General features: G+C 41.4%; 1 protein-coding gene and 2 long non-coding RNA genes across 4 annotated transcripts; 2 read left to right on the top strand and 1 right to left on the bottom strand.

Moving 5' to 3' along the window:
• The first annotated feature begins 1,174 nt into the window (after nucleotides 1–1,174).
• On the top strand, nucleotides 1,175–4,392 carry LOC139561084 (uncharacterized). The gene is made up of 2 exons (XR_011672047.1): nucleotides 1,175–2,304; nucleotides 3,914–4,392. It is a non-coding gene; the product is annotated as an uncharacterized lncRNA (long non-coding RNA).
• LOC139561082 (E3 ubiquitin-protein ligase TRIM39-like) lies at nucleotides 4,090–9,999 on the bottom strand. 2 transcript variants are annotated; one of them, XM_071377927.1, is made up of 9 exons: nucleotides 8,724–9,999; nucleotides 8,345–8,449; nucleotides 7,963–8,132; nucleotides 7,667–7,765; nucleotides 7,031–7,249; nucleotides 6,181–6,286; nucleotides 5,884–5,910; nucleotides 5,269–5,444; nucleotides 4,090–4,899 (listed from the first exon to the last, which is right to left on the bottom strand). In XM_071377927.1, exons 2-9 carry the CDS (start codon nucleotides 8,445–8,447, stop codon nucleotides 4,525–4,527), a joined length of 1,275 nt encoding a protein of 424 aa, XP_071234028.1. In that variant the 5' UTR covers nucleotides 8,448–8,449; nucleotides 8,724–9,999; the 3' UTR covers nucleotides 4,090–4,524. The 2 variants fall into 2 exon arrangements, with proteins under 2 accessions (XP_071234028.1, XP_071234027.1); XM_071377926.1 differs by having other exon boundaries at nucleotides 8,680–9,996.
• Nucleotides 10,000–16,965: 6,966 nt separating this feature from the next.
• Nucleotides 16,966–20,605, top strand: LOC139561085 (uncharacterized). Its single transcript, XR_011672048.1, has 3 exons — nucleotides 16,966–17,334; nucleotides 19,339–19,453; nucleotides 19,683–20,605. It is a non-coding gene; the product is annotated as an uncharacterized lncRNA (long non-coding RNA).
• Nucleotides 20,606–26,917: the final 6,312 nt, after the last annotated feature.

The following is a 26,917-nucleotide window of genomic DNA, read 5'->3' as shown; positions in this document are numbered from 1 at the left end:
CAACTGTCGTCATGCCTCACCGGCCAATACTTATTTATTTATGACCCCAAGACCTGGATTGAAGCACAGAGATACTGCAGAAATAAGTACACTGACCTGGCCACCATAGACAACATGGAGGATATGAACAGATTGCTGAACTTAGAACATTTTGGTGATTACAATAATACTGTCTGGATAGGGCTGTATGATGATGTTAACAGCTGGAGGTGGTCTCTGGAAGACAGTGACTACTACAGTGAGGGAGGGGCTGAGTTCAGAAACTGGGACAGTGGACAGCCTGATGACCAAGGCAGTGGACAGCCTGATGACCAAGGCAGTGGACAGCCTGGTGACCAAGGCAGTGGACAGCCTGATGACCAAGGCAGTGGACAGCCTGGTGACCAAGGCAGTGGACAGCCTGGTGACCAAGGCAGTGGACAGCCTGATGACCAAGGCAGTGGACAGCCTGATGACCAAGGCAGTGGACAGCCTGATGACCAAGGCAGTGGACAGCCTGGTGACCAAGGCAGTGGACAGCCTGGTGACCAAGGCAGTGGACAGCCTGGTGACCAAGGCAGTGGACAGCCTGATGACCAAGGCAGTGGACAGCCTGGTGACCAAGGCAGTGGACAGCCTGGTGACCAAGGCAGTGGACAGCCTGGTGACCAAGGCAGTGGACAGCCTGATGACCAAGGCAGTGGACAGCCTGATGACCAAGGCAGTGGACAGCCTGATGACCAAGGCAGTGGACAGCCTGGTGACCAAGGCAGTGGACAGCCTGATGACCAAGGCAGTGGACAGCCTGGTGACCAAGGCAGTGGACAGCCTGATGACCAAGGCAGTGGACAGCCTGATGACCAAGGCAGTGGACAGCCTGATGACCAAGGCAGTGGACAGCCTGGTGACCAAGGCAGTGGACAGCCTGGTGACCAAGGCAGTGGACAGCCTGGTGACCAAGGCAGTGGACAGCCTGGTGACCAAGGCAGTGGACAGCCTGGTGACCAAGGCAGTGGACAGCCTGATGACCAAGGCAGTGGACAGCCTGGTGACCAAGGCAGTGGACAGCCTGATGACCAAGGCAGTGGACAGCCTGATGACCAAGGCAGTGGACAGCCTGGTGACCAAGGCAGTGGACAGCCTGGTGACCAAGGCAGTGGACAGCCTGGTGACCAAGGCAGTGGACAGCCTGATGACCAAGGCAGTGGACAGCCTGATGACCAAGGCAGTGGACAGCCTGGTGACCAAGGCAGTGGACAGCCTGGTGACCAAGGCAGTGGACAGTACTGCACAGTGATGAGAGACAACGGAAGGTGGAACGACGATCGTTGCTCAAACAAATAAACATCTTCTGTGCGTGAGTCTACACCTTCTTCTCCCTGAGTATTCATTACAATGAGCCTGTCCTCTTATAGCGCCTCCTACCAGCCTCCTCTGGCCATGCATGCACACACACACACACACACACAGGTCAAATTTGTTCATAATATAATTTCCCAACAGGAGGGACCAATTCCTCCAATAATTTCAGTTTGATTAATGAAAGCCAAAGTTGGTCTGAGGCGCAGAGTTACTGCAGAGAGTACCACACAGACCTGGCCAGTGTGAGGAACCAGACTGAGAACCAGGAGATACAGGTTTCTTGTTTTCTTCTATGTTTCGTCCCTAATATATGCCATTTAGCAGACACTTTTATCCAAAGCGACACAGTCATGCATGCATACAAACATTTCAACTTACTGTCTTGGCATTACAAGCACCATGCTCTACCAACTGAGCCACAAAGGAACAGAGGACCACTTGGGAGTTTTCTGGCCACTGTGATCTCCCTTTCTCTTTCGGTTCTAGGCCGGGTTACAGTAAAGAAGTTACTTTATGACAACTGCTGATGTAAAAAGGCTTTATAAATACATTTGATTGATTGGTACAGAGAGTGGCCAATGGTAGCAGCGTGTGGATCGGCCTGTTCAGAGACTCCTGTAAGTGGTCAGACCAGAGCGACACCTTCAGATACTGGGTCGAGGGAGAGCCTAATAATTTCCAAGGAACGTCTGAGGGTTGTGATGAAGTATGGATCACAAACAATTGACTATGGAACGATATTATCTGCACTCATCCAGTCTTTTGTCTGCTACTACACAGGTGAGTGAAATGTGTGTTTGTGTACCCAAATATTAAAGTAATAATGAGAGCATGAAAAGATTTTAAAGACGGAGGATGTACTAAGTATGCGTGTGTGTTGGGGGATATGTTGGAGGGCAGGTGAAATTCACCTCGACAACAGCGCTAACAGATTCTAACATCACCGAACTGGTCTTGAAGAAGGTGAGTCATTCTACCTCACCTGTTAACCGAACAATTTTCCCTTACCTTAACAGACAAGGAAACAAAGGCCCTAGTTAGTTAGGAGTTATTAACAGACAAGGGCCCTAGTTAGTTAGGAGTTATTCCTGGTAATAACATATATAATGTATATGAATAATATATGCCAGGGTTCCCCAACTGGGTGATTATATTCGGCCCCCCAAGTTTTCTGAGCAAATTGTTTAACTTTTTATTATTAATTATTGGACATAAAATACTGTAAAAACACCAGCATATCAGCTCCAAGTGATTTTAATTTTGTAAACCTGTCTCCTCCCCTTCATCTACAATGAATGAAGTAGATTTAACAAGTGACATCAATAAGGGATCATAGCTTTAAAAAAGAGCAGGTGTTCTTAATGTTTTGTATACTCAGCGTATGTGATGTTATACAAACGTAAGCAAGGTTAGAAATTATAATTTTTTTGTCAAATATGATATCTGTTTGGGTCTTCTTGCAGTGAATTTTCAGTCTACAAATGATTTGTAACTACACTACCGCTCAAAATTTTGGGGTCACTTAGAAATATCCTTGTTTTTTAAAGAAAAGCACATTTGTTGTCCATTAAAATAACATCAAATTAATCAGAAATACAGTGTAGACATTGTTAATGTTTTTTTATGGAATATCTACATAGGCGTACAGAGGCCCATTATCAGCAACCATCACTCCTGTGTTCCAATGGCACGTTGTGTTAACTAATCCAAGTTTATAATTTTAAAAGGCTAATTGATCATTAGAAAACCCTTTTGCAATTATGTTAGCACAGCTGAAAACTATTATTCTGATTAAAGAAGCAATAAAACGGACCTTCTTTAGACTAGTTGAGTATCTGGAGCATCAGCAGTTGTGGGTTTGATTACAGGCTCAAATGGCCAGAAACAAAGACCTTTCTTCTGAAACTCGTCAGTCTATTCTTGTTCTGAGAAATGGAGGCTATTCCATGCAAGAAATTGCCAAGAAACTGAAGATCTCGTACAACGCTGTGTACTACTCCCTTCACAGAACAGTGCAAACAGGCTCTAACCAGAATAGAAAGAGAAGTGGGAGGCCCCGGTGCACAACTCCGCAAGAGGACAAGTACATTAGAGTGTCTAGTTTGAGAAACAGACGCCTCACAAGTCCTCAACTGGCAGCTTCATTAAATAGTACCCGCAAAACACCAGTCTCAACGTCAACATTGAAGAGGCGACTCCGGGATGCTGGCCTTCTGTACGCCTATGTAGATATTCCATAAAAAATCAGCCTTTTCCAGCTACAAGTCATTTACACCATTAACAATGTCTACACTGTATTTCTGATCAATTTGATGTTATTTACTGGACAAAAAATGTGCTTTTCTTTCAAAAAGGACATTTCTAAGTGACCCCAAACTTTTGAAAGGTAGTGTATGTTCCACCCTAATGACCATCCGCTTCAGAAAAAAATAAGCCTGTGGCTGAATCGAGTTGATGATTCCTGATATACGCAGTATAGCATACGCTTTTATCCAAACGACCTAGTCATGCGTGCATACATTTAGGTAGTCAGATCATGTGGTGACTATCCTTGTGTGTCTATATCTCTTAGCTACAAGATGAACTGAGACAGCGAGAGATATCCGACTCTGTCACCCTGCGATGGAAGAAAAAGACTGATTCTGACTGAGGTGGATGGAAGAAGGAGGGAGAAGGACGGAGGAGATGAGTGGATGAAGAGAATGAAGAAAGATTCATGTATTTTTTTCATGGAAAATGTAGAGGAAATCCGGCACAGAAAGCTTTATTGTTCGATTTTTGTCCAACTCTTAACAAGGATAACAATGCATCCTTCACTAGGCTTATAACAAACTAATACCAATTAATTCATGCTATTTGTGATTTAAAATACACTGTAATAGCTGTAATCACTCATCTAATACATTTTTGAACATACTATATCAACTAAATCAACATTCTTCATGTTATTGTCATCTTATTATCATGTTATTGAAATGTTAATCGTCATGTTATTGAAATGTTATTCGTCATGTTAGTCATATTATCTAAATCACAGACAGTTTACACCAAGTTCAACACATAGGCAGATTGATTATTGGACAAATAATCAGTACTATCATCAAGAACTACAGTTCTCAACAGACCAGAATCAATCAAATTATATGTGGCCCATTCCATCTAGATTTTTAACCAATCGGCCTGTCAGCCTCTATGACTGACAGGCAGAATGACAAATGGGGCAGAGTTTTTATCATTGTCATTGACACTAGAGCTCAGGAAAGGGAAAAGTTTCTCATTGAAGGTGCACCCAGTGAAGGAATAGATATGAGCCTTGGCTTCCGAGTCGTAAAAAGACACCAACCCTTCCTTGTGATCCACAAACACCCCCACCTTCTGGGGCTTCTCTCTCAGGGAGAGGAGGGTGGAGCCAGAATCATCTGCAGCCTTGTACTCATACCTATTGGTCAGCCACAAGGTCCAGTAGCCAATCGCAGGGGTCGGGAGTGCCTTCCCCTTCCTGTCGATGGACTCCCTGGCCACTCCTAGGCCCCAGTCAGTCTTCCCAGAGACCTGCACCTTTAAGTTCAAATTCAAGTAACAAAAACATTTATAGTTATACTTTTGTCATTCAGCAGATGCTCTTATCCAGAGCGACTTACAGTTCATCGCTAGGTACGAGAACCACATCTTACAGTCATAGCAAGTACAACTTCCCTCTAATATACCCGCAAAACTGAAACAACCCTACAATGATACTCTGAGGGCTAATTTCTTACCTTTGAAACAATGATCTGAAAGCATTAGTGTGTTTTTTTTTTGTCCAGTCTAATATGGTGGTATATAGACCGAAAAGATAAATATCTAAAAGCCCAAAAAGTCAAATATCCACCGATAATGTCAGTCAACCGATACATCCGTTTGGCTCTTTATTGTACTGTATCTCACCTCGAAGTAGAATCTCCTGGAGGAGAACCCTGTCCTCCCAAGGACGCTGATACTGGTATTGAACCTCTTGGGGTTGAAAGGCAGGATCCTCCAATCGTTGACGTGTCTGGCCTGTTTTCCATCCTCAGACAGAACCAGGAAAGGATGAGCTGTGTCGGGGTCCAGAATCACGTTCACTATCGGAAAATAACAATAAAGCAGATATATCATTCATCCATTAATCAATTAATTAATACATCCATCCATTCATTCATCAATTAATTAATTAATTCACCGATGCATTAATTCATTCAGCCATCCATCCATTAATTAATACATTCATTTATCCATCTATCCATTCATCAAAACATTCATCATACATTAATCCTTTCATTCATCCATCCATTATTTAATCCATCCATCCATTCTGTTAGTTGTAATTAGGGACAGGAGTTGTCCATGACCACCCTGTGGTGTCACCTGACCAGGCTATAGTTAGGATCAAAACAAGAACGGATAAATGACAGTAAAATGTTAAATAATTAATTAAATGATGTGGTAAATAATTCAATGGTGGGTTAAGAGATTGAGAAACGAGAGATGAACATGTGGATTGCAAATTGTAGCATGTTTTACCTGCATTAGTCTTCAGCAATTTCAACCCTGAATGAAAAGAAAAAAAACTCACAATTGAAAATGTCATTGTTCATGATGAAGATTTAATCTAATTTAATTATAGAAAAATCGAATGGGTCCAAATAAAAAATGACTGTAAATGTGTAAAACACTGGTTGAATCAACGTTGTTTCCACGTCATTACATTGAATAAATGTGGAATAGACGTTGAATTGACGTCTGTGCCCAGTGGGTCATTCTACAGTATTTGTAAACTTTTATAAAATGTATCATTATAAATAAATAAAGAATAGTAACCTTTATCCATGACTTTCTTCATCTCCTCTCTGAAGGTATCCTCCAGTTGGGACACAATTTCCCAGATGTTTTTTCCACCACCGCTAGCACTGATCTCAGAACAGATCTACAGCAGAGGACAGTTTGGATCGAGTTTTACTAAGGACTGATCTCAGAACAGATATACAACAGAGGACAGTTGGGATCGAGTTTTACTAAGGACTGATCTCAGAACAGATATACAACAGAGGACAGTTGGGATCGAGTTTTACTAAGGACTGATCTCAGAGCAGATATACAACAGAGGACAGTTGGGATCGAGTTTTACTAAGGACTGATCTCAGAGCAGATATACAACAGAGGACAGTTGGGATCGAGTTTTACTAAGGACTGATCTCAGAGCAGATATACAGCAGAGGACAGTTGGGATCGAGTTTTACTAAGGACTGACTTCAACTAAATGTATTTTATGCATTATTTGCATAAACATTGTCACAAAGTGCTTAACAGTAACCCAGCCCAGAGCAGAAGAGAGAAAAACCTGACTCAGAGGGGTGGCCCTCTTCTGGCAATACTGGATAGAGTCAGCTGAGTTGAGTTTTACTAAGAACTGACCTGAAATAATCCTAACCCTGGCTTCATGTGCACATCCCGTCTCAACGCTAAACCTAATCCTAACCGTAGCTTCAACCCTAACCATAACCCTAGCTTCATGTCCACATCCCGTCTCAACGCTAAGGCTAATCCTAACCGTAGCTTCAACCCTAACCATAACCCTAGCTTCATGTACACATCCCGTCTCAACCCTAACTCTAACCCTATAGTCGACGACATTCAACTCGACCACAGAGAGAAGCAGTAGCACACCTACCTGTTGTGGGGTGGAACGGAGTTCCCCTTGTTTATTATTTCCACTCTCTAAATCTGCTACTTCCTGTTCCAGCTCCTTGATGAGCCAATCAGCTTGTTTCTCCACAGCTCTCTGTTTCTCCTGGATCTCACCGACGACGTCAGCCTGGCTCCTCTCAATGGAGCGCAACAGCACAGTGAAGGCCTGCTCATTTTCCTCTATGTCTTTCTGTGAACTAGCCTGTGGAATGAAGTGAAATAGATTCAGACCAATTAATGTACTGTAAAAAATGACCTATTGTGAATCTGGGTCACAGGTGTTACTTTATGAGGGAATAAAGCACACAATGAGACCATTCAGATTGTGTGGCCCGGAACTATTTATCAGTTTTAATTTAAAAAATGCAGCTATGATGATGAAAGTAAAATAATTGAATTGAATTACTACAACTGCAGAAGACCCGTACCCTACATAGATGAGAACAACAGTCCGATGCTTATCAGGGCCTGTATTCATAAAGCATCTCAGAGTCAGGGTGCTGATCTAGGATCAGGTTTCCCCTGTCCATAATAATCATATTCATTATGCTGTAAAAAAGCAAAACTGATCCTATATCAGCACTTCTAAGACTCTTTATGAAAACGATCCAGAACTCACTCTGCTGATCTCCACTGAGTTTTTGATCTCCTCCACCTTCTTCAGTCTGGCCTGGATCTTCCTGTTCACTCCTCCATCTGTAGTGTCCCCCTGTTCTGGCTAAAGGGGGAATGGGTTGATTTGAACCATAATCACAATGTTGATGGACAATTGTTTAATTGACCATACCAGGTAAAACTTTGGGCCCTGGTTATAAGTTCTAAACAAGGCCTGGAGTTTTTCCTAGTCAGGTCACATGATCAAGAACAAAAATCTTCTAGCTTTACAATTTTACTCAGCTGTCCCACATCACGTACCTCTCTCAATGGCAAAATGGTGTGTGGAAAAATGTCCTCCTGTGCCGATTTGAACTGGTTGATTATCTCGTTAATGAACGTGTTGACGTGGAGGTCGGGACGTTTCTTGAACGTCTCCTTACATAGAGGGCAGATGGCTTCCCTGATATCCCAGTAGTCAGAGATACAAGCTTTGATAGATAGATAGATAGATAGATAGATAGATAGATAGATAGATAGATAGATAGATAGATAGATAGATAGATAGATAGATAGATAGATAGATAGTAACTTTATTAATCACTTAGGGAAAATTTTTATGTACATCAGTGGCAGACAAAAATAGATACAATTTACTGTTTGAAACTTAATACAAAGTTAAGATCCATAAAACATGGCGTACATTTGCAGAAGTTGTGTCCACACGGAGTGGAGACAGGGTGGACGAAGAGATCCAGGCAGATGGAACAGCGCAACTGGTCTTCTGTCATGCTGAGAGACGCCATATCTACACACAAACACACAATTTGATCATATAGGCTAATAATGTTAGGTATCAATTTACATTGCTTTAACCTTTTTACCTTTGTAGTACATTTACATTTTAGTCTATCAGCTAGCAGACACGTATCCATAGCGACTTACAGTCAGTAATGTTGTAATAACACAAGCAATAGATTGTTTTAACATGTTGTTACATAATATTGCAGAAAGTGTCTTGACATGGAGTTTTCCTACCTTAATTCTTGATTTGTGGAGAACAGTGAAGTGTAGTCGCTCACCCAGTGAATGGAAAGCAGACTATACCAAACGGTCTGGCTGTTCATCTGCACAGGTGAATTATTTGTAACGGTGGCGTTTACAAGAAACAGGGAGCTCGACACTTTCATTTTCACTTAGAAGTCTTCATACATTTCTCCCTCATTGCAATATAAATCTCTCTCTTAAAGGCACAGTGTGGACTCAAGTGTGGGGATATTGAAATAAAGTCTTCAAAGCCTTCTCTAAGCACCTCATTTATCACGTAATTTACCAACAAGAACATTTCAGTAGGCAGGTCAATAGACAGGTCTCCACATTAGATGGCACAAATGTCATCCTCTTGTGTGTCTCTATAGGACTGTATTAATATAATTGGAATATTGCTTTTCTACTGGAAAATAGCTCTTTCAAATAAAGTATATGTTTTTTAATAATAAAAAAACACATAAAAGCAATTTTTCCAATTATATTAATACAGTATGATTGAATACAAACAGTCCAGTTATGCCCTCCGCAAGGCAATAAAACAGGCTAAACTTCAGTACAGAGACAAAGTGGAGTCGCAATTCAACAGCTCAGATGTGGCAGGGATGTGGCAGGGACTCCAGACAATCTCGGTTTCTAAAGGGAAAACCAGCCACATCGCGGACACAGACGTCTTGCTCTAGGACAGTCCTTCTCAAATAGTGGGGCGCGCCCACTATTGTTTTTGTTGTTGCACCGAACAAGAGCACACAGCACAGAGCAGGAGATATGAAGTGCAGATAACAAACCCTTAAGAGACACCATGGAAAAATATTTAACAGGGATGAAAAGAAAGGCGGAGAGAGACGGAGATAATGAGACAAACGTAAGTCTCCCGAAAGCTAAGACGAGGAAATATGACGACGCGTATGTATCGCTTGGCTTCACTGTGACTACGGTGGGAGACGAGGAAAGACCGGTATGTTTACTGTGTCTAAAAATGTTGGCAGCGGACAGCATGAAGCCAAATAAATTAAGGCGTCACTTAAAGACATTACACCCCAATCATGCTGATAAGCCGATTGAGTTTTTTCAGCGAATACGTGCCGAATATTGCCAACAATCGTCCCGCTTTGTGAATGCTACTTCAGTAAACCAGCGAGCACTGTTAGCATCATATAAGGTGGCGTACCAAACTGCTCAGTGCAAAAAAAACCACTCCATAGCAGAGGAGCTGATACTACCTGCAGCATTAGACATGGTCTCTGTCATGCTGGATGACGCAAGTGCTGCAAAAATAAAAACTATGACTTCCTCATTTAGATTTTTTTTTAAATCAGCACAAATTGTTTTATAAATTTTTGTTTTATAGGTCAAAGTGTTCCATATATTGTGCTCCTGAGTTAATGTTGCTGATACATTTGAATTTATTGTTATTTATTGATTATATTTTATTTTATTTTTCAGTATCAAATGGTAAAAAAATGTTTACAGTTTAAATAAGGCTTGAATGTTTTTTTTTATTTCAGGCAAATCGATGCACTTTAAGTCTTTTCTGTTACAGACTAAAAAACAATGTTAATAAAGTTATTCTTTGTTTATAAGTTGATCTATATTTCTTTGTTTTTTGTTTTCTTTAATGTTAATAAGGATACAATGTTATGCAGAGGTGTACTTATAACAATTTTATAGACAAATGATACTATTTACAGTCGCGGCGGAGAGTTGGGGGGCGCGAAATGTTTACTTCTTCCTAGGGGGGGCGTAACAGAAAATAATTGAGAAGCACTGCTCTAGGACAAGCTAAACACCTTTGCTCACTTTGAGGATAAGACAGTGCCGCCGACACGGGCCGCTCCTGAGTACTGTGAACTCACGTTCTCAGTGGCCAACGTGAGTAAGACATTTAAGCATGTTAGCTCTCGCAAGGCTGCCGGCCCAGAATGCATCCTTAGCCGCGTCCTCGGCTGGCTGAAGTGTTTACAGACATATTCCATCTCTCTCTATCCCAGTCTTCTGTTCCCACTTGCTTCAAAATGTCCACCATTGTTCCTGTACCAAAGAAAGCGAAGGTAACTGAACTAAATGACTATCGCCCCGTAGCATTCACTTCTGTCATCATTGTCACGAACCGGCTCGAAGTCCGTAACAAAAAGGGAGACAATGTGGAGATAAGGAATAACAAAAATATATTTATTTACTGAAGTAACGTAAATACAATCAACAATGGTGTGTGTAGTCAGTAATCAGTAGTGTGAGTGGTTGTGTGCATAAATGTGATAATGAGGGGTGTTGAAAGGTGCCAAAGCAAACAAACAAAAATGCCACAAACAAAATCTAACAGTGTGTCTGCATGGAGAGAGTCTCCTCAATGAATGGTGAAGAGGTGTATTTATCCCGGGACACACCCGAACCCAGGTGTGTGCCATGTCGCTGAGGATCCTCCCAGCTCCGCCCGCCGACATCCTATTAAGGAAAACAAGAGCAAATAGAAAGAATTCGGCAGACAGAGTGGGAGGGTCGTCACATGATGAAGTACTATGAGAGGCTAGTTAAGGATCATATCACCTTACACCTTAGACACACTGCAATTTGCATACCGCCCCAACAGATCCACGGATGATGCAATCGCCATTGCATTACAGACTGCCCTATCCCATCTGGACAAGAGGAAAACCTGCGTCAGAATGCTGTTCATTGACTACAGCTCAGCCTTCAACACCATAGTACCCTCCATGCTCATCATTAAGCTCTGGGCCCTGGGTTTGAACTCTGCCCTGTGTAACTGGGTTCTGGACTTCCCGACGGGCATCCCCCAGGTGGTGAAGGTAGGAAACAACACATCCACTAGCATATCCTCAACACAGGGGCCCCACAAGGGTGCGTGCTCAGGCCCCTCCTGAACTGACTGTTCACCCATGACTGCATGGCCACGTACGCCTCCATCCAACTCCATCATGTTTGCAGACGACACAACAGTGGTAGGCCTGATTACCAACAATGATGAGACAGCCTACAGGGAGGAGGTGAGGGCCCTGGTAGAGTGGTGCCAGGACCTCTCCCTCAACTTCAACAAAATTAAGGAGCTGACCGTGGTCTTCAGGAGACAGCAGAGGGAGCACGCCTCCATCCACATCGACAGGGCCGTGGAGTGGAGAAGGTGTAAAGCTTCAACTGACAATCTGAAATGGTCCACCCACAGACACTGTGGTGAAGAAGGCGCAACAACGCCTCTTCAACCTCAGGAGGCTGAAAAAATTTGGCTTTGCCCCTAAGACGCTCACAAACTTTTACAGATGCACCATTGAGATTATCCTGTCGGTCTATATCACCGCCTGCTACAGCAACTGCACCGTCTACAACCGCAGGGCTCTCTAGAGGGGGGTGTGGTAAGACCAGCTCAGTTAATCCCTACCATTGTGGCAATGAATCGTCATAATGCTGCATCAAATGTACATTATCCTAGGGCCATTGGCAAACACAATGTAAGTAACTTAATTGATGTGCCCCTAATAGCACCGAGTACCTCTGTTTATCCTACAGCTATTGTATGCAGTAATCATGAGCCTATGAACCAGAGTTACGCTGTTAGCACTGAAGAGGTGTGCCCTAGTAGAAAGACCCTGCACTATCAGCTCAAATGTAAATAACATGAGCAAGTCTACTTCTAATAAGCTTCCCAGTAAAGCATTAAAAACAATCAAGCAAACCAGAAAGGTGTCACGCCCTGACCGTAGAGAGCTTTTTATGTCTCTATTTTGGTTTGGTCAGGGTGTGATTTGGGTGGGCATTCTATGTTCCTATTTCTAGGTTTATATTTCTTTGTGTTTGGCCGGGTGTGGTTCTCAATCAGAGGCAGCTGTCTATCGTTGTCTCTGATTGAGAATCATACTTAGGTAGCCTTTTTCCCACCTGGGGTTGTGGGTAGTTATTTTCTGTTTAGTGTTTTCTGCACCTGACAGGACTGTTTCGATTTTGTTTATCACTTTGTTGTTTTTGTTCTAGTGTTCAGCCTAAATAAAAGCATGAACACTTATCACGCTGTGCTTTGGTCTGATCCTTCTTCACGCAATGATGACGTTACAAAAGGTGCTAAAAATAGCTCATATTAACATATTCAGCCTAAGAAACAAGGTCCACGAAGTCAATAACTTGCTATTAACAGATGACATTCATATTCTGACTATCTCTGAAACTCACTGAGATAATACCTTTGATGTTACAGTGGTAGCAATACATGGTTATAACATTCCCCGAAAAGACAGAAATGCCAACGGGGGAGGTGTTGCCATTTATATTCAGAACCACATTCCTGTAAAGCTTAGAGACAATACTGTTGAAGTTAAATACTGTTGAAGTAATATGGCTACAGGTTAATCTGCCTCACCTAAAGCCCATTCTTGTGGAAAGCTGCTATAGATAACCAAGTGCTAACATTCAGTATCTGGATAATATGTGTGAAATGCTTTATAATGTATGTGATATCAACAGAGAAGTATATTTTCTGGGTGATTGAATTATTGACTGGCTCTCATCAAGCTGCCCACTCAAGAAAAAACGTCAAACTGTAACCAGTGCCTGCAACCTGGTTCAGGTTGTCAGTCAACCTACCAGGGTAGTTACAAACAGCACAGGAATGAAATCATCAACATGTATTGATCACATCTTTACTAATGCGGCAGAAATGTGCTTTAAAGCAGTATCCAAATCCATAGGATGTAGTGATCACAATATAATAGCCATATCTAGGAAAACCAAAGTTATACACTAATATAGTGTCTAAGACAGGCCTGGGCAATTATTTTCCATGGAGGGCCACATTAGAATATGTTTTTGCCATTGTGGGCCAGAATCATATTACAGGATTATACATCATGTCCAGATATGCTACTTATTTTACTTTTTTTAACATGCACAGAAATAAACCACATCCATGTTCTCCTTTTGGTAGGTATTTTCATTATTAAACATGCAATGAACTACACAGGGGGAAAAGTACACTGTGCATTCAGCACCACGGACAGAACTCTTGCGGGTAAGCACACAAACAAAAGAAAGAGAGAGAGCTCAACATGACATTTAAACTACTCAATCAGTGTGAGGAGTGAAGTCTCTGATGGGCATTGACTAGAGCAGTGAAGTCAGGTATAGTTTCTGACGTCGATATGCGGTGGATTGTTGAGAGGTGAGAGTCAGTAAGAGATGATATGTGCCTTGACTTGTTATATTTCATCAATTAAAATTTCTGTTCACATACATAGGTTGACCCAAACAGTACAGACATCTTCTGAGCATGACTCCTAATTCATAGAATACATAGAACCTCGTCAGTGACATTGTTTTGAATAGTTTTCCAATCACTGCATCAGACTGAAGATCGATAAACTCAAGTTGCAGGTCAGTGGGAGCGTTATCCACATTGAAGGTGAAAGGAGAGGAAACCAACAGTATGTCATTTTCCAACACTTTGAAATCCTCAAAATGATGAGAAAACTCACCGTTTAAAGCACGCAGCAGGATGTACACTTCTCCCGCTGGTCATCTGATAGGGAACAGACGAGTACAGTTGTTCCTCCTTTAAAAGTTGCATCATACTGCGATAGACCTTGCATGCTGCCTCAGCATTATGTGGCACGTCATATAATTCTCAGCCATTTTTTCTGTTACTGCAAGTTTTTGCTAGTTTGACCACCAGAGGGCATCTTCGAGAAGCATTTGATAGTCTTCCATATTCCAGACACGCGGGAGACCGGGGTTCAATCCCCCAAAGGGGAGGAAGGAGTAGACTGTCCTTGTAAATAAGAATGAGTTCTTAACTGATTCCATATGTGTTATTTCATAGTTGTGATGTCTTCACTATTATTCTACAATGTAGAAAATAGCAAAAATATAGAAACATCCTGGAATGAGTAGGTGTGTCCAAACTTTTGACTGATACATGCTTAATTAATTTGATGAATATTATGGTGTTTATATTCCATGAAAAACGAAAAACCCTCTGGGTAAATTCAGACCGTTTCGCTCTCGGAGCGCACACAGGATGTTCGGGCTGAGGCAGTCAAGCAACCAAGCTAACATTGGCTAGCTTGCTAGCTACTTCCAGACACAAATGAGACCACTCTGACCATTTTACTCGCCCTAGCAGACCTGGCTAGGCAGTTTTCGTGTTAACCAGAACGTTGGTGACTGTAATAGGCTGACCACACAGCTTGCGTTGCGTGTGCGAGCGTTGCAAAATAAATGTAGAAATCCATGTTATTCAATTATTGCACCCAAACTGCACGCGTGCGCCAACGAGCGTCTGCGTTGCCATGGGGTAAAATATAAATCAGATCTATTTCTCTCTCTGTGCACAACCGGATATCACAAGAAACTGGGTGACGTGACAAAATCAATTACTTTTCAAAAACCTTTAAATTTCACATTCAGCAGTATATTTTAAACAAATGTTGTTACCTAATACCTCATCAGTGGGGTCTCAATGTCAGTGCTTCTTCTCGTTGGCCTAAATTACCAAAATGTAAATATATATGTAGAGGCTAGTTGCAACTGAATAGCAGATTGACTTGTTTGTGATCCTCCTTGATTGGCCAACGAGTTGTCACTTTGTATCAACAACAGTTATTCTAGTCATACTTTGGGAAATTGTGATGTTTTTAAAATATTTTTAAATAATGTAAACACATTCTAATGTTCAATACAACATTGACCATAATTCATTCAACTATTGTTTATGAATTACATATTTTATTAAATGCTTTGGAAAATATCAAGAAGTATTTAATCAGAACAAACAATCCCAGTCATAATAATATTAATAAAAATAAACAATGATGATGTATATAGCTACAATAAAACCATTTTTGGGTCTTGATTATATAAACTTGATATCCTATATTTTCCTCATGAACATGTGAACAAAAAAGTAGGTTTTCCTCATATCACATGTCCATATTTAGGGCCTATAACAATAACATAAAGTTGCATAGAGGGCACATCTTTGCAACAATGGCTTCTATGACAGCATGGACAGCACCATTGATGGTTACTGAAGGCTAATTGAGGGCTATTTGAGGGCAAATAATTATTTAAAATAATAAAAGCCTATTATGTTTAATCATAGAAAACAGTTTGTCTTTAATATGTAACGGTAATGTTTTATAACTCTGGTCCAGGGTCACATTCCCAGTCGAGAGCTTTGGTCCAGGCCTCCAGGGAGTCTCACTCTCCTCCTGCTCCACAGTCACCTGGTAATGAAACATGACAGACAATAAAACATGAAAATAAAGGAGAGCCTCACACTCTAGGAGCTCAGATGCAATTTTTTTATATCCAACGTTTCGACAGACAAGCTGTCTTCATCAGGGTATAATCACAAAAACTGCGGGATGACTCGTTTATATAGTGTCAAAAGACACACAGGTGTCTGTAATCATGGCCAAGAGTGGCCTAATATCATTGGTTAATTCTCAAATATTAAAATGGCATACAAAGAACAGCATACAAAAACCAAATGAATAGCATACGATCATAGACAATAAAACATGAACACACTGCCCCTACAGCTGAATTACAGGAACAACACTCAGAGATGGGTCAGTGTACAGCAGTATGGAACGCCGTTTGGGTCTTAAAGCACGTGGTCAAAACGCGATATTTTCAATGCTGCGTGTGTAAAGTAAGCAGGTGTAGGTGCTAAATTAATGCGTGCACGCATTAAATTAACGTCATCACGCGCTAAATTAACACCTACACGCATCAAATAAGCATGTGCAAATGTGCTAAATAAACGGCTGCAAGTGGTCCTGCACACGTCAAATTAACACCTGCAGCTGCTAAATATACACCTACACAAGCTAAATTAACGCGTTCTTTAATATGCTAATTTTACCAGCCAATTTCCCTAACTCCTCCTTTCATTAAATCGGTGTACAGTCAGTTTGATTCAACAACACCACAATTGAAGATGTCGAGAAGGAACTTCCATATCTGCTGCAAACAGACCCTAAATTATGGAACGCCGTTTGGGTCTTAAAGCACGTGGTGAAAACGCGATCTTTTTAATGCTACGTATGTAAAGTAAACAGGTGCAGGCACTAAATTAACTCCTGCACGCGTTAAATTAACGTCTCCACGTGATAAATGAACGCCTATATGCATCAAATAATCGATGTGCTAAATAAACGGCTGCAAGCGGTCCTGCACACGTCAAGTTAACGCCTACAGCTGCTAAATATACACCTACATACGCTAACTTAACATGTTCCTTAATATGCTAATTTTACTAGCCAATTTCCCTAGCTCCTCCTTTCAACCACTGCAAGCAGAGTTTGAACCTTTACAAGGTAACGGTTTTGTCTTTGAAATTTGTTGTTACTGAATCGTAAAGTTTATCAGCTAGTTTACAGTGGAAGGATCTGTTTCTCATCACTGGCTATAAAATTCAGCTAACATTAATCTAGCACCAAGATCAGCAGTGCTTAGCATAAACTAAATCAGATATTTTGCTAGCTAATTTAGCTAACGTCAGTAGCCTTGAACCCCGGCCATATTATATCATATAGTTAGCCTCAAACTTTGCCCGGTGTTTTATTAAAAGCCCTGCTGAAAAAACATGTAAACTATAACAGCCACGGAAACACATTGGACTGTGTTAATACTATCAAGGTAAATTAACTTACATACTAGCAAGATTGTTGCTTGAATGCAGGGCCAGGCATACATAGATTAGACAACGGAGAATCTCAAAATCCTGGTAGTTCTCGATTTTTGGACTATTGTCTTTATTTTGCTTTATCATTGACAAGCTACCTAAATGTTACTTATCGGCTAGTACTGACGCAGGACATGTTTTTGAGTTACGCTTTTAGCCCAAAGCCTTGTATTTAAGCAAAATAACTTAATTCTTATGGCTGCAGGGGCAGTATTGAGTAACTTGGAAAAAGGTGCCCATTTCAAACGGCCTCGTACTCAATTCTTGCTCGTACAATATGCATATTATTATTACTATTGGATAGAAAACACTCTCTAGTTTCTAAAACCGTTTGAATTATTTATCTGAGTGAAACAGAACTCATTCTGCAGCCCACTTCCTGACAGGAAGTGAGATTTCTGAAATCGAGGTCTCTGTTCAAGGGCTTGCCTATAAATGGGCATGATACGTATTGGTATACATGCACGTCATACACCTTCCCCTAGATGTCAAGAGGAAGTGAGAGAAGAAATTAGTTGATTATCTTGGTCTGAGGTGGAATAAATCCTCTTGGAATGACGTGTCCGCCATTTCCTGTTTTTTCGAAAGCGCGAAGATGAACCTGGAATCGCCTTCTGGAAAGCTGTCGTTATAGGCGAATACTATCTCCGGCTTTGATTTTATTTGATACATGTTACAATATCATCGTAAAGTATGTTTTTTCAATATAGTTTTATTAGATTATTGAAATTTATTCGGGACGTTAGGCGTGTTGCGTTGTTTGACTTTGTTCACGAAGGAGAGCTTCGCGCCACTTGGCCAGTGTGCTTGCTAATTCAAGAGGGAAAGAGGTCGTTCTAAATCCAAACAACGATGGTTCTGGACAAAGGACCCCTTGTACAACATTCTGATGGAAGCTCACCAAAAGTAGGACCCATTTTGGGATGCTATTTCATATATCTGTCGAACTGTGCTATCGCTACCGTTTGCCTTGAATCAATGCTGTTGTGTGTTAGCTATTGTAGTAAGCTAATATAACGCTATATTGTGTTTTCGCTGTAAAACACTTAAAAAATCGGAAATATTGGCTGTATTCACAAGATCTTTGTCTTTCATTTGCTATACACCATATATTTTTCAGAAATGTTTTATGATGAGTATTTAGGTATTTGACGTTGGTGTCTGTAATTACTCTGGTTGCTTCGGTGCTATTTCTGACAGTAGCTGTGATGGTAGCATCAATGTAAAACTGTTTTATACCTGAAATATGCACATTTTTCGAACAAAACATAGATTTAGTGTGTAACATGTTATAGGACTGTCATCTGATGAAGTTGTTTCTTGGTTAGTTTGGTTGGATCTTGGTTAGTTAGGTTGGTTTTGTGAAGGCTACCTGTGCTGTGAAAAATGTCTGTCATATTTTGTATTTGGTGGTGAGCTAACATAAATATACGTGGTGTTTTCGCTGTAAAACATTTTAAAAATCGGACATGTTGGCTGGATTCACAAGATGTTTATCTTTCAAATGCTGTATTGGACTTGTTAATGTGTGAAAGTTAAATATTTCAAAAATATATATTTTGAATTTCGCGCCCTGCACTTGAAGTGGCTGTTGTCATATTGTGCCCGGCGTCGGGCTTGCAGCCTGAAGAAGTTTTAAGGTAGGCAACTTCTTCAGCCTGACTGGCTTTCATTTAAATGCTAGCGTTAGCCGCGCTAGCACGCGATTAGCATGAAGACACAGAAAAGCTCACATAAAGCAAATTTGTCTAGTGACAACCTTGTAAAACCCTTGCTAACATCTAACGTTACATGTCAGCTTTCGAACAGAGTAGACTTTAATGTGCATGTTCACTTTTTGAATATATTCCATCGAAGCTTATTAGGGTAAAATAACTTCAGGCATATACCCAGTACTGCTTCAAAGGAATAGGATTCCCATTCCTTCCGCTTTATTTTCACACAATTGTGTCTTGCAGAAGGGAACCATGAAGAGGGCAAGGGGGAGGCTGAAAGCAGCAAAGAAGAGCTGATTCATCAAGTATCAATTAATTCTGGTGATTCTAACCTGGTTGGCATGCACAACATGACACGGTATGCAACATTAAGCCCAATCAAATATCCAATGTTATTAAGACATATCCCAATTTACAGTCAAGCAACGTTTGTCAGTTGTGTTAATGTTATGAACTACAAACAATCTATGGTTCTTGTACTCAATGAATCAATTGAAAGTGACTACAATTAGACATTTTAAAACTGTGCCAGTGAAGACAACAAAAAAGTTAATCTGCTCTTATGGTTCTGTTTACATTTTTTCCAGACACTTCAATCTGACACTCTTAATGTTTGACGTCAGGCCAAATGTCTTCAGCCACTGTAGGACAGAGCTGCTGGTTGGCATTTTTGACTGCAGTGTCTGTGTGGGTGTACCAGAAAAGGACGTTAGAAGTTAGGTCCCCATGATATCGAAGCTTCTTACCATCTCCACTGTAGCCCAGTCGATATCGATTTTAAAAACTGGAACAATAGATATCGTGCAGCACATAGTAGCAAACATTTCACTGGACCAACTCCAGTTTGCCTTTTGTCCCAACAAACGTCAATTATACATTTTTACAAACATCAGAGTGCATTTTCTTTTATAGCTCTGCTTTCAACGCCAACCTGACCCACAAACTGGTTAGCCGACTCAGGGCTCTGGGTGTAAATCCTGTAATAACAAATTACATTTTTTTACATTATCACAAGAATGTGTATCCCCAGAATGGACCCGACACTACCATGGTACACCTGATCACCAGTGATCATGAGTACATGAAGGAGCTCTGGGACCTGACATAATGCTGATAGGACAACAGTCTCAGCGTAAGCAAAACAAAGTAGATGGTGATACTTGACCGTTCTCCCATCCACTGTACATTGACATGGAGATGATCAGCAGCTTCATGTTCCTGGACACCCTGATATCCTTTTCTGTCCTCAGTCACTTCACTCAAACTGTGCCACTTGTGCTTCTCCACTACCCTCAAACTTGCTGCACCACGACCTATGTACCAGTTACGGTGTCTGTTTTTACTGCCATAACATGTAAATGAAATGTCCATATTTACTGTAAGTTTTATTTATGGTAACATTGCACATATTGTAACATAGTCCCTTGACATACATGACTTAACTACTTTGAATAATGCTCAGTTTACCCACTCTAACAAATCATACATTTATTTAAATATTTAAAGCTGTATTATGTATTACTGTGTGCAATTGATTCTGGTTGGTTGTAATGTTTTTGAAAACTTTCACTACACAACTGTTTTCTGCTGATGGACAATCCTGTCAAACTTTCATAATATAAATTATTTTGGAACACATCACCAATTAACATTGGCTGTGGGTATTCTGAACTTACTAGGTAGTCATGCAATAAACATTTTGGATAATTACCCTTAAATTAATTCTCTTTCAATCAAATCGTATTTGTCACATGCGCCAAATACAACAGGTGTAGACATTACAGTGAAATGCTTACTTACAAGCCCTTAAAACCAACAATACAGTTTTTTAAAAATACAAAAAAAGAAAAGCAAATAATTGAAGAGCATCAGTAAAATAACAATAGCGAGGCTATATTCAGGGGATACCGGTACAGAGAATGTGCTGGGGCACCGGTTAGTCGAGTTAATATATACATGTAGGTAGAGATATTAAAGTGACTACGCATAGATAGAGTAGCAGCAAAGAGTCTGGACTAGCCATTTGATTAGATGTTCAGTAGTCTTATAGCTTGGGGGTAGAATCTGTTTAGAAGCCTCTTGGACCTAGACTTGGCGCTCTGGTAGTGCTTGCCATGCGGTAGCAGAGAGAACTGTAGCTGTGGCTACACTGGCAATCCCAGCCTAGGAATGCTGAAGCCCCTGAAGTGAAAATGAAAACCTTCTGAATGGTTAAAGGGTCCCGGGTGGCGCAGCGGTCTAGGGCACTGCATCGCAGTGCTAGCTGCGCCACCAGAGTCTCTGGGTTCGCGCCCAGGCTGGGCTGGGTTCGGCCCAGGCTCTGTCGCAGCCGGCCGCAACCGGGAGATCCGTGGGGCGACGCACAATTGGCATAGCATCGTCCGGGTTAGGGAGGGTTTGGCCGGTAGGGAGGGTTTGGCCGGTAGGGATATCCTTGTCTCAGTATGTAAAAAAAAAAAAAAGTAATAAAATGTATGCACTCTACTGTAAGTCGCTCTGGATAAGAGCGCCTGCTAAATGACTAAAATGTAAAATGTAATGTGTTCCCTCCTGAAAAAAGGAAAGGGGGGGACATTAAAGTCCATAAGTAACACTTGTTGGAGAACACAATACTCTAAGTGAAAGTAGGTTGGGATTTATTTGATCTATTACATTCTTAGGGGGCCCATGGAAGAATAAGGCTACAAAATGCTGTCCCACAGTTGTGAGAGTGATTAGGTGATATTTTACTGGTGTGGGCCGTGCTACTTCAATGATCATGGTTTTGCATCTAACCTTCCACCTCCAGAAGCCTGTCCCTCCAGAAACATATGACTCTGCTCTCTATTGCTCTTTGATTGGTACCAGGTGGGGAGTGCTCTGCTTTGAAGAGAGAAGCTATGTCTTTGGCCAAAATACGTTTCTCAGCGTAGATGAAGACCTCTCTGAAGAGGCTTGAGTGTCTATTCATGTAAGGCAGGAGACCGAGACACCCCATACCCTCTTTGAATCTATAAAGTAAAAAAAGTCTATGAATTTGCCCTGAAGAATTTAACTAAACTTGAGATTCCTTAGATATATGGAAACTCACTGCTCAAGAGCATCCCGTATCCTGCTTTCTAAGTAGAACTTTGTGGCTGACTCCACCAGGGCATCCCTCTCCAATGTACGAATGTATCGCACTGGACCCAACATGACCGCTTCTTGTGCCTCGTCAACAGTTTGTGCTAACTGGATCTTAGATTGTTTATTGTACTGTGTTTTGGGACAAATTAGCAAAACAATAAACTGATTATCACTACCCTTAAAAAAAGACTGACTGCCAACAAAAGGAAACCAAATCCATGTGGAAAAGTATTCATGAACTACAACCCTAATTTTTTTCAAACTTAGTGCAAATTAACAGTAACATAACATCCATCACAGTATAAAGTGACTTACCTGGCACAGGAGGTTGTAGGCCACACACTTGCCTTTATAGCCTCTCTGAAAAAATGTGGTTCTACACCCCCATGTACCAGACAGCAATCACGCGGCCCACCTGCTTGTATACGCCATCATACAGTGCTGTCACACAGAAGACAAACAGTAAAGGACACATTACATTCAAAAATCAATGTCTTACTCAAGTCATATATATGGCCATAAACAAATGTGTCTTTGTTGGTATAAAAGTGTAACTCACCTTGAGAGTTGCAAGAAAGGCATTTTTGCCAATCAGGTCACTCAAATATTGCAGAGGAATGGATGGCCCTCATTAGCAGCCGGAGAAATTCTCTTGAGGGACCACCCTCACCAGCTGCACCTTTTCCGTCAGCATCCCTAAAAACCATGTCTATTTTTGCCTCCGGATTAAAGCGTGCTCTCTTAAAGCCTCTCATTGCACAATTATAAACGTTGTCCCTCATCACGTTAATTTGGTTGGCATCTCATTAACTTCAGCAGTGTTTGGAGGTCAACACTAACAGAGACATTCAAAACAACAAAGCTCAGATACTTCCCACAATTCATCTGTAATAACAAGACATTGAATTATTTACAGGGATGACTTACTCATTGTCATCACCAACATCAACAGAAGAGTGTGGTGAAGGTGGACGATAAGCCTCAGGGAATGGTGGCGGGGAGGCCACAGGAAGTGGTATAGGTGGAGGGAGGCCACAAGAAGTGGTGCAGAAGATGGGGGGGGGGCACAGGAATAGGTGCTGCCACAAGTGTAGCCTCGTTTGTAGAAGTAGTCTGTAAAAGGTCATTTAAAGGATTATACATTTCAAAAACACGGAGAAAGCAATAAAGCTGTCAAACATAATGTAATTGCGTTCTGAAAATGATTTACAGAAAATAAAATGTAGCCGCATGCATCACTCACTATAGAATGTAATCAATGTGTAGGTCAAGAAGACCTTTTAAGGATGCATGTAGCTCTATTTTTTAAATAATATTTCCAACGTGTATTACATTCAACAAGCAGGCGGTGTTTCCTCCTCCCTGGTCCGTCCTAACTCTGGAGGGAACGCCATATCTGGAGACAGCATTCATGAAGCAATCCATTACAGTACTGCTGCGACTGTTGCCATACACAGATCTGTCCTCTGTGTTAGCTAGCAGATCAACTTTATGATTAAGTAATAATAATATTTAAAAAGAATCAACCTTGTTAACGTGGACTGAAGGGCATCAAGTCCAGGATTATTGGAGAGCAGAAGCCGAGTGCAGCCATTTAGGGTCTGTTTGCAGCGGATATGAAAATTCCTTCTCGCCATCTTCAATTGTGGAGTTGCATCAAACTGACTGTACACCAATTTAATGAAAGGAGGAGCTAGGGAAATTGGCTGGTAAAATTAGCATGTTAAATTAGCGTGTGTAGGTGTATATTTAGCAGCTGTAGGTGTTAATTTGACTTGTGCAGGACCACTTGCAGCTGTTTATTTAGCACATTTGCACTCGCTTATTTGACGCATGTAGGCGTTTATTTAGAGCGTGAAGACGTTAATTTAACACATGCACATGTTCATTTAGTGCCTGCACCTGTTTACACACGCAGCATAAAAAATATTGCGTTTTGACCACGTGCTTTAAGACCCAGACGGCGTTCCATTCAGCAGTGGTCAATGACACCTGGTCATGGAGAGTTTACACCGTGGTGAAGGTTTTTGTTGGAAAATATCAACAAGTATTTAATCAGTACAAACATTTCCAGTCATAACAATAATAATAATAATAAACAATTATGCAATTAACTACAGCAAACTTATTGGGGGGTATTGAATATATTGACAAAAAATATGGCTTAGTTTTCTTTATTTACTCACCAAACAGCCATCATTAGCATCGCTGCTAGTGAAACAATGGGAGTGGTATGGCCTTCGACAGGATGCTTCAGAAATAATGCCCAAATCCTTTAAGTTACTGTAAACTAAATGGTATTACACCCAAAATATCAAAACAAGTTGCACATAAAGAACATTGGAGGATATTATAGAACTTCTGGATCTTCCTGTTCACTCCTCCATCTGTAGTGTCCCCCTGGTCTGGCTAAAGGGGGAAATGGGTTGATCTGAACCATAATCACAATGTTGTGCAGGGTGGTAGTGCTGCTGGAGCGTTGGGGAGCGGTGCTCCGTTACTTTTTTCAATTAGAGACATTTTATGAATTATATTTAATTACCACTTAAATTCAATTAAAACGATAAATTGGCAAACCAAATAAATATGTATAGCAGCCTAGAGGTAACCAACTCACTGAGTGCTGACTGCAGCAAAAAGTGGCAAAAATAGATGTCTCTTTCCTGGTCCAAAACGCCCGGCGTTTTGAGCGGGCACAGTTCTACATAGAGCCATGACTACATGGAACTCTATTCCACATCAGGTAACTGATGCAAGCAGTAGAATCAGATTTAAAAAAACAGATAAAAATACACCTTATGGAACAGCGGGACTCTGAAGCAACACAAACATAGGCACAGACACATGCATACACACGCATGATAACATAAGCACTATATGGATTTTGTGTTGTATATATGTGGTAGTGGAGTAGGGGCCTGAGATCACACACTTAGTGGGTTGTGAAATCTGTTATGAATGTTTTGTAATATTTTAAAAATTGTATAACTGCCTTAATTTTGCTGGACCCCAGGAATAGATGCCTTGGCAGCCGCTAATGGGGATCCATAATAAATACAAATACAAAAATCCGGTGTAACAAGAACAGCCAAAGACGGAAAACTCGACAAGGGGTTGTTGTAAATGAGAACTTGTTCTCAACTAGCCTACCTGGTTAAATAAATGTGAAATAAAAAAATAAAAAATAAAAAATAACCTCTGCTTGACTCTGACATGGTGCTGTTGGTTGATGGTTCTGCTTATATAGATCAAAGTACAGGTAAAAAAATAAAATAAAAATATATGTAGGATTTGCTGTAGTAGATGTGGAAGGTGATATTGAGGTTATACAGCCCCTACCAGAACATTTATTAGCACAACAAGCAGAATTATTAGCTCTGAAAACAGCTTGTGATTTGGGGGAAGGGAAGACACTTACTGTTTATTCAGACTCAGCATATGCTATTGGGGTTTGTATGTCATGGTGTGGGATTTGGAGAGCAAGAGGGTTTACTAATAGGTCTGGCTTATGGCTACTCTTTTGTCTGGCATGCCCTGTTTACCATCAACCACGATATTTAATATTTGCCGATTGGCTCATGGAGTGAGCCATTCGCCAAAGGGGGATATGAGAGGAGAATGGAGGAGGAGGAGAAGATTTCGGCTCAATGGTATAACCAAAATTTGAATCAGCAAGTAAAACAGTTAATTTACCGTTGCGTGACATGTTTATTATATAACATAGACAAGGGAACTCAACTGCAACCAGGGAAGTTCCCCCCTCCAATGGGATCTTTTGTCCACCTGGCTATGGATTTCATAGACATGATAGAGCAAAAGGAAAAAAATAGATACTGCCTGGTGATAATTGACAGGTTCACCAGGTGGGTGGAACCATCACACTACCAGCTGTGATGCGCGAACAGTTGCCAAATTACTAGTCAGGGAAATCATACCCAGGTTCGGAGTGCCTGAGGTTTTGTCTGCAGACAATGGGACCCATCCCATAGGAGATATGGTTACCCAAATGGCCAAAATTATGGGTGTTGACCAGAAGTTTGAGTCCATCTATCAACCGTGGAGTAACGGGAGTTACTGAGAGGGCGAATCAGAACCTGAAAGGCTCCCTTGCCAAACTATGCTATTCCACAGGAATGACATGGGTAGAAGGATTGCCCCTTGTCCTCATGAAAATGTGCAGCAGCCTTAACAAAGATATTGGGTGTACACCTTACGAGATGTTAACACGACGACCCCAGGGGTGTTCATTGGGGGCCTATGACTGACAGATAGACATAACTGAGACACAGTGTGACCATCTTGAGTACATGAAGGAACTAACTTCTGTTTTCTCCACTCTCACACTAGGAAAGCAGCAGAACCAATCCCAGGTGAGGATCCAGGTGGATGCTCTGACCATCAGCGTAGGAGACTGGGTGAAACTACGAGTCCAGGTGACCACGGCAACACCTAGTGCAATCCGGGTGGCGGAGAGGTCCGGATGACACCATCTCTCCCATTGCAGTCTTCTCCCAGGTTGGCAACCACCCTGCTTGGAGGTCGCAGAGGAGGGAAAAGGATGGTGCCAACCGATGAGGAGGGCCAGAGGAGAAACGGGGAAGACCACAAGCAGTGGGCCCAGACCAAAAGGCCGGAAAGAAAGATGAAGAAGAAGGCTCTAGCCAACGAGCAGAAGAAGGAGACATCATTTCACACTCACACTCAGGTTCTATAACTA

The sequence above is a fragment of the Salvelinus alpinus genome, chromosome 31 (genome assembly GCF_045679555.1).
Source record: "Salvelinus alpinus chromosome 31, SLU_Salpinus.1, whole genome shotgun sequence".
Taxonomy (NCBI): Eukaryota; Metazoa; Chordata; class Actinopteri; order Salmoniformes; family Salmonidae; genus Salvelinus; species Salvelinus alpinus.
This window is presented reverse-complemented; position numbering and strand designations above follow the sequence as displayed.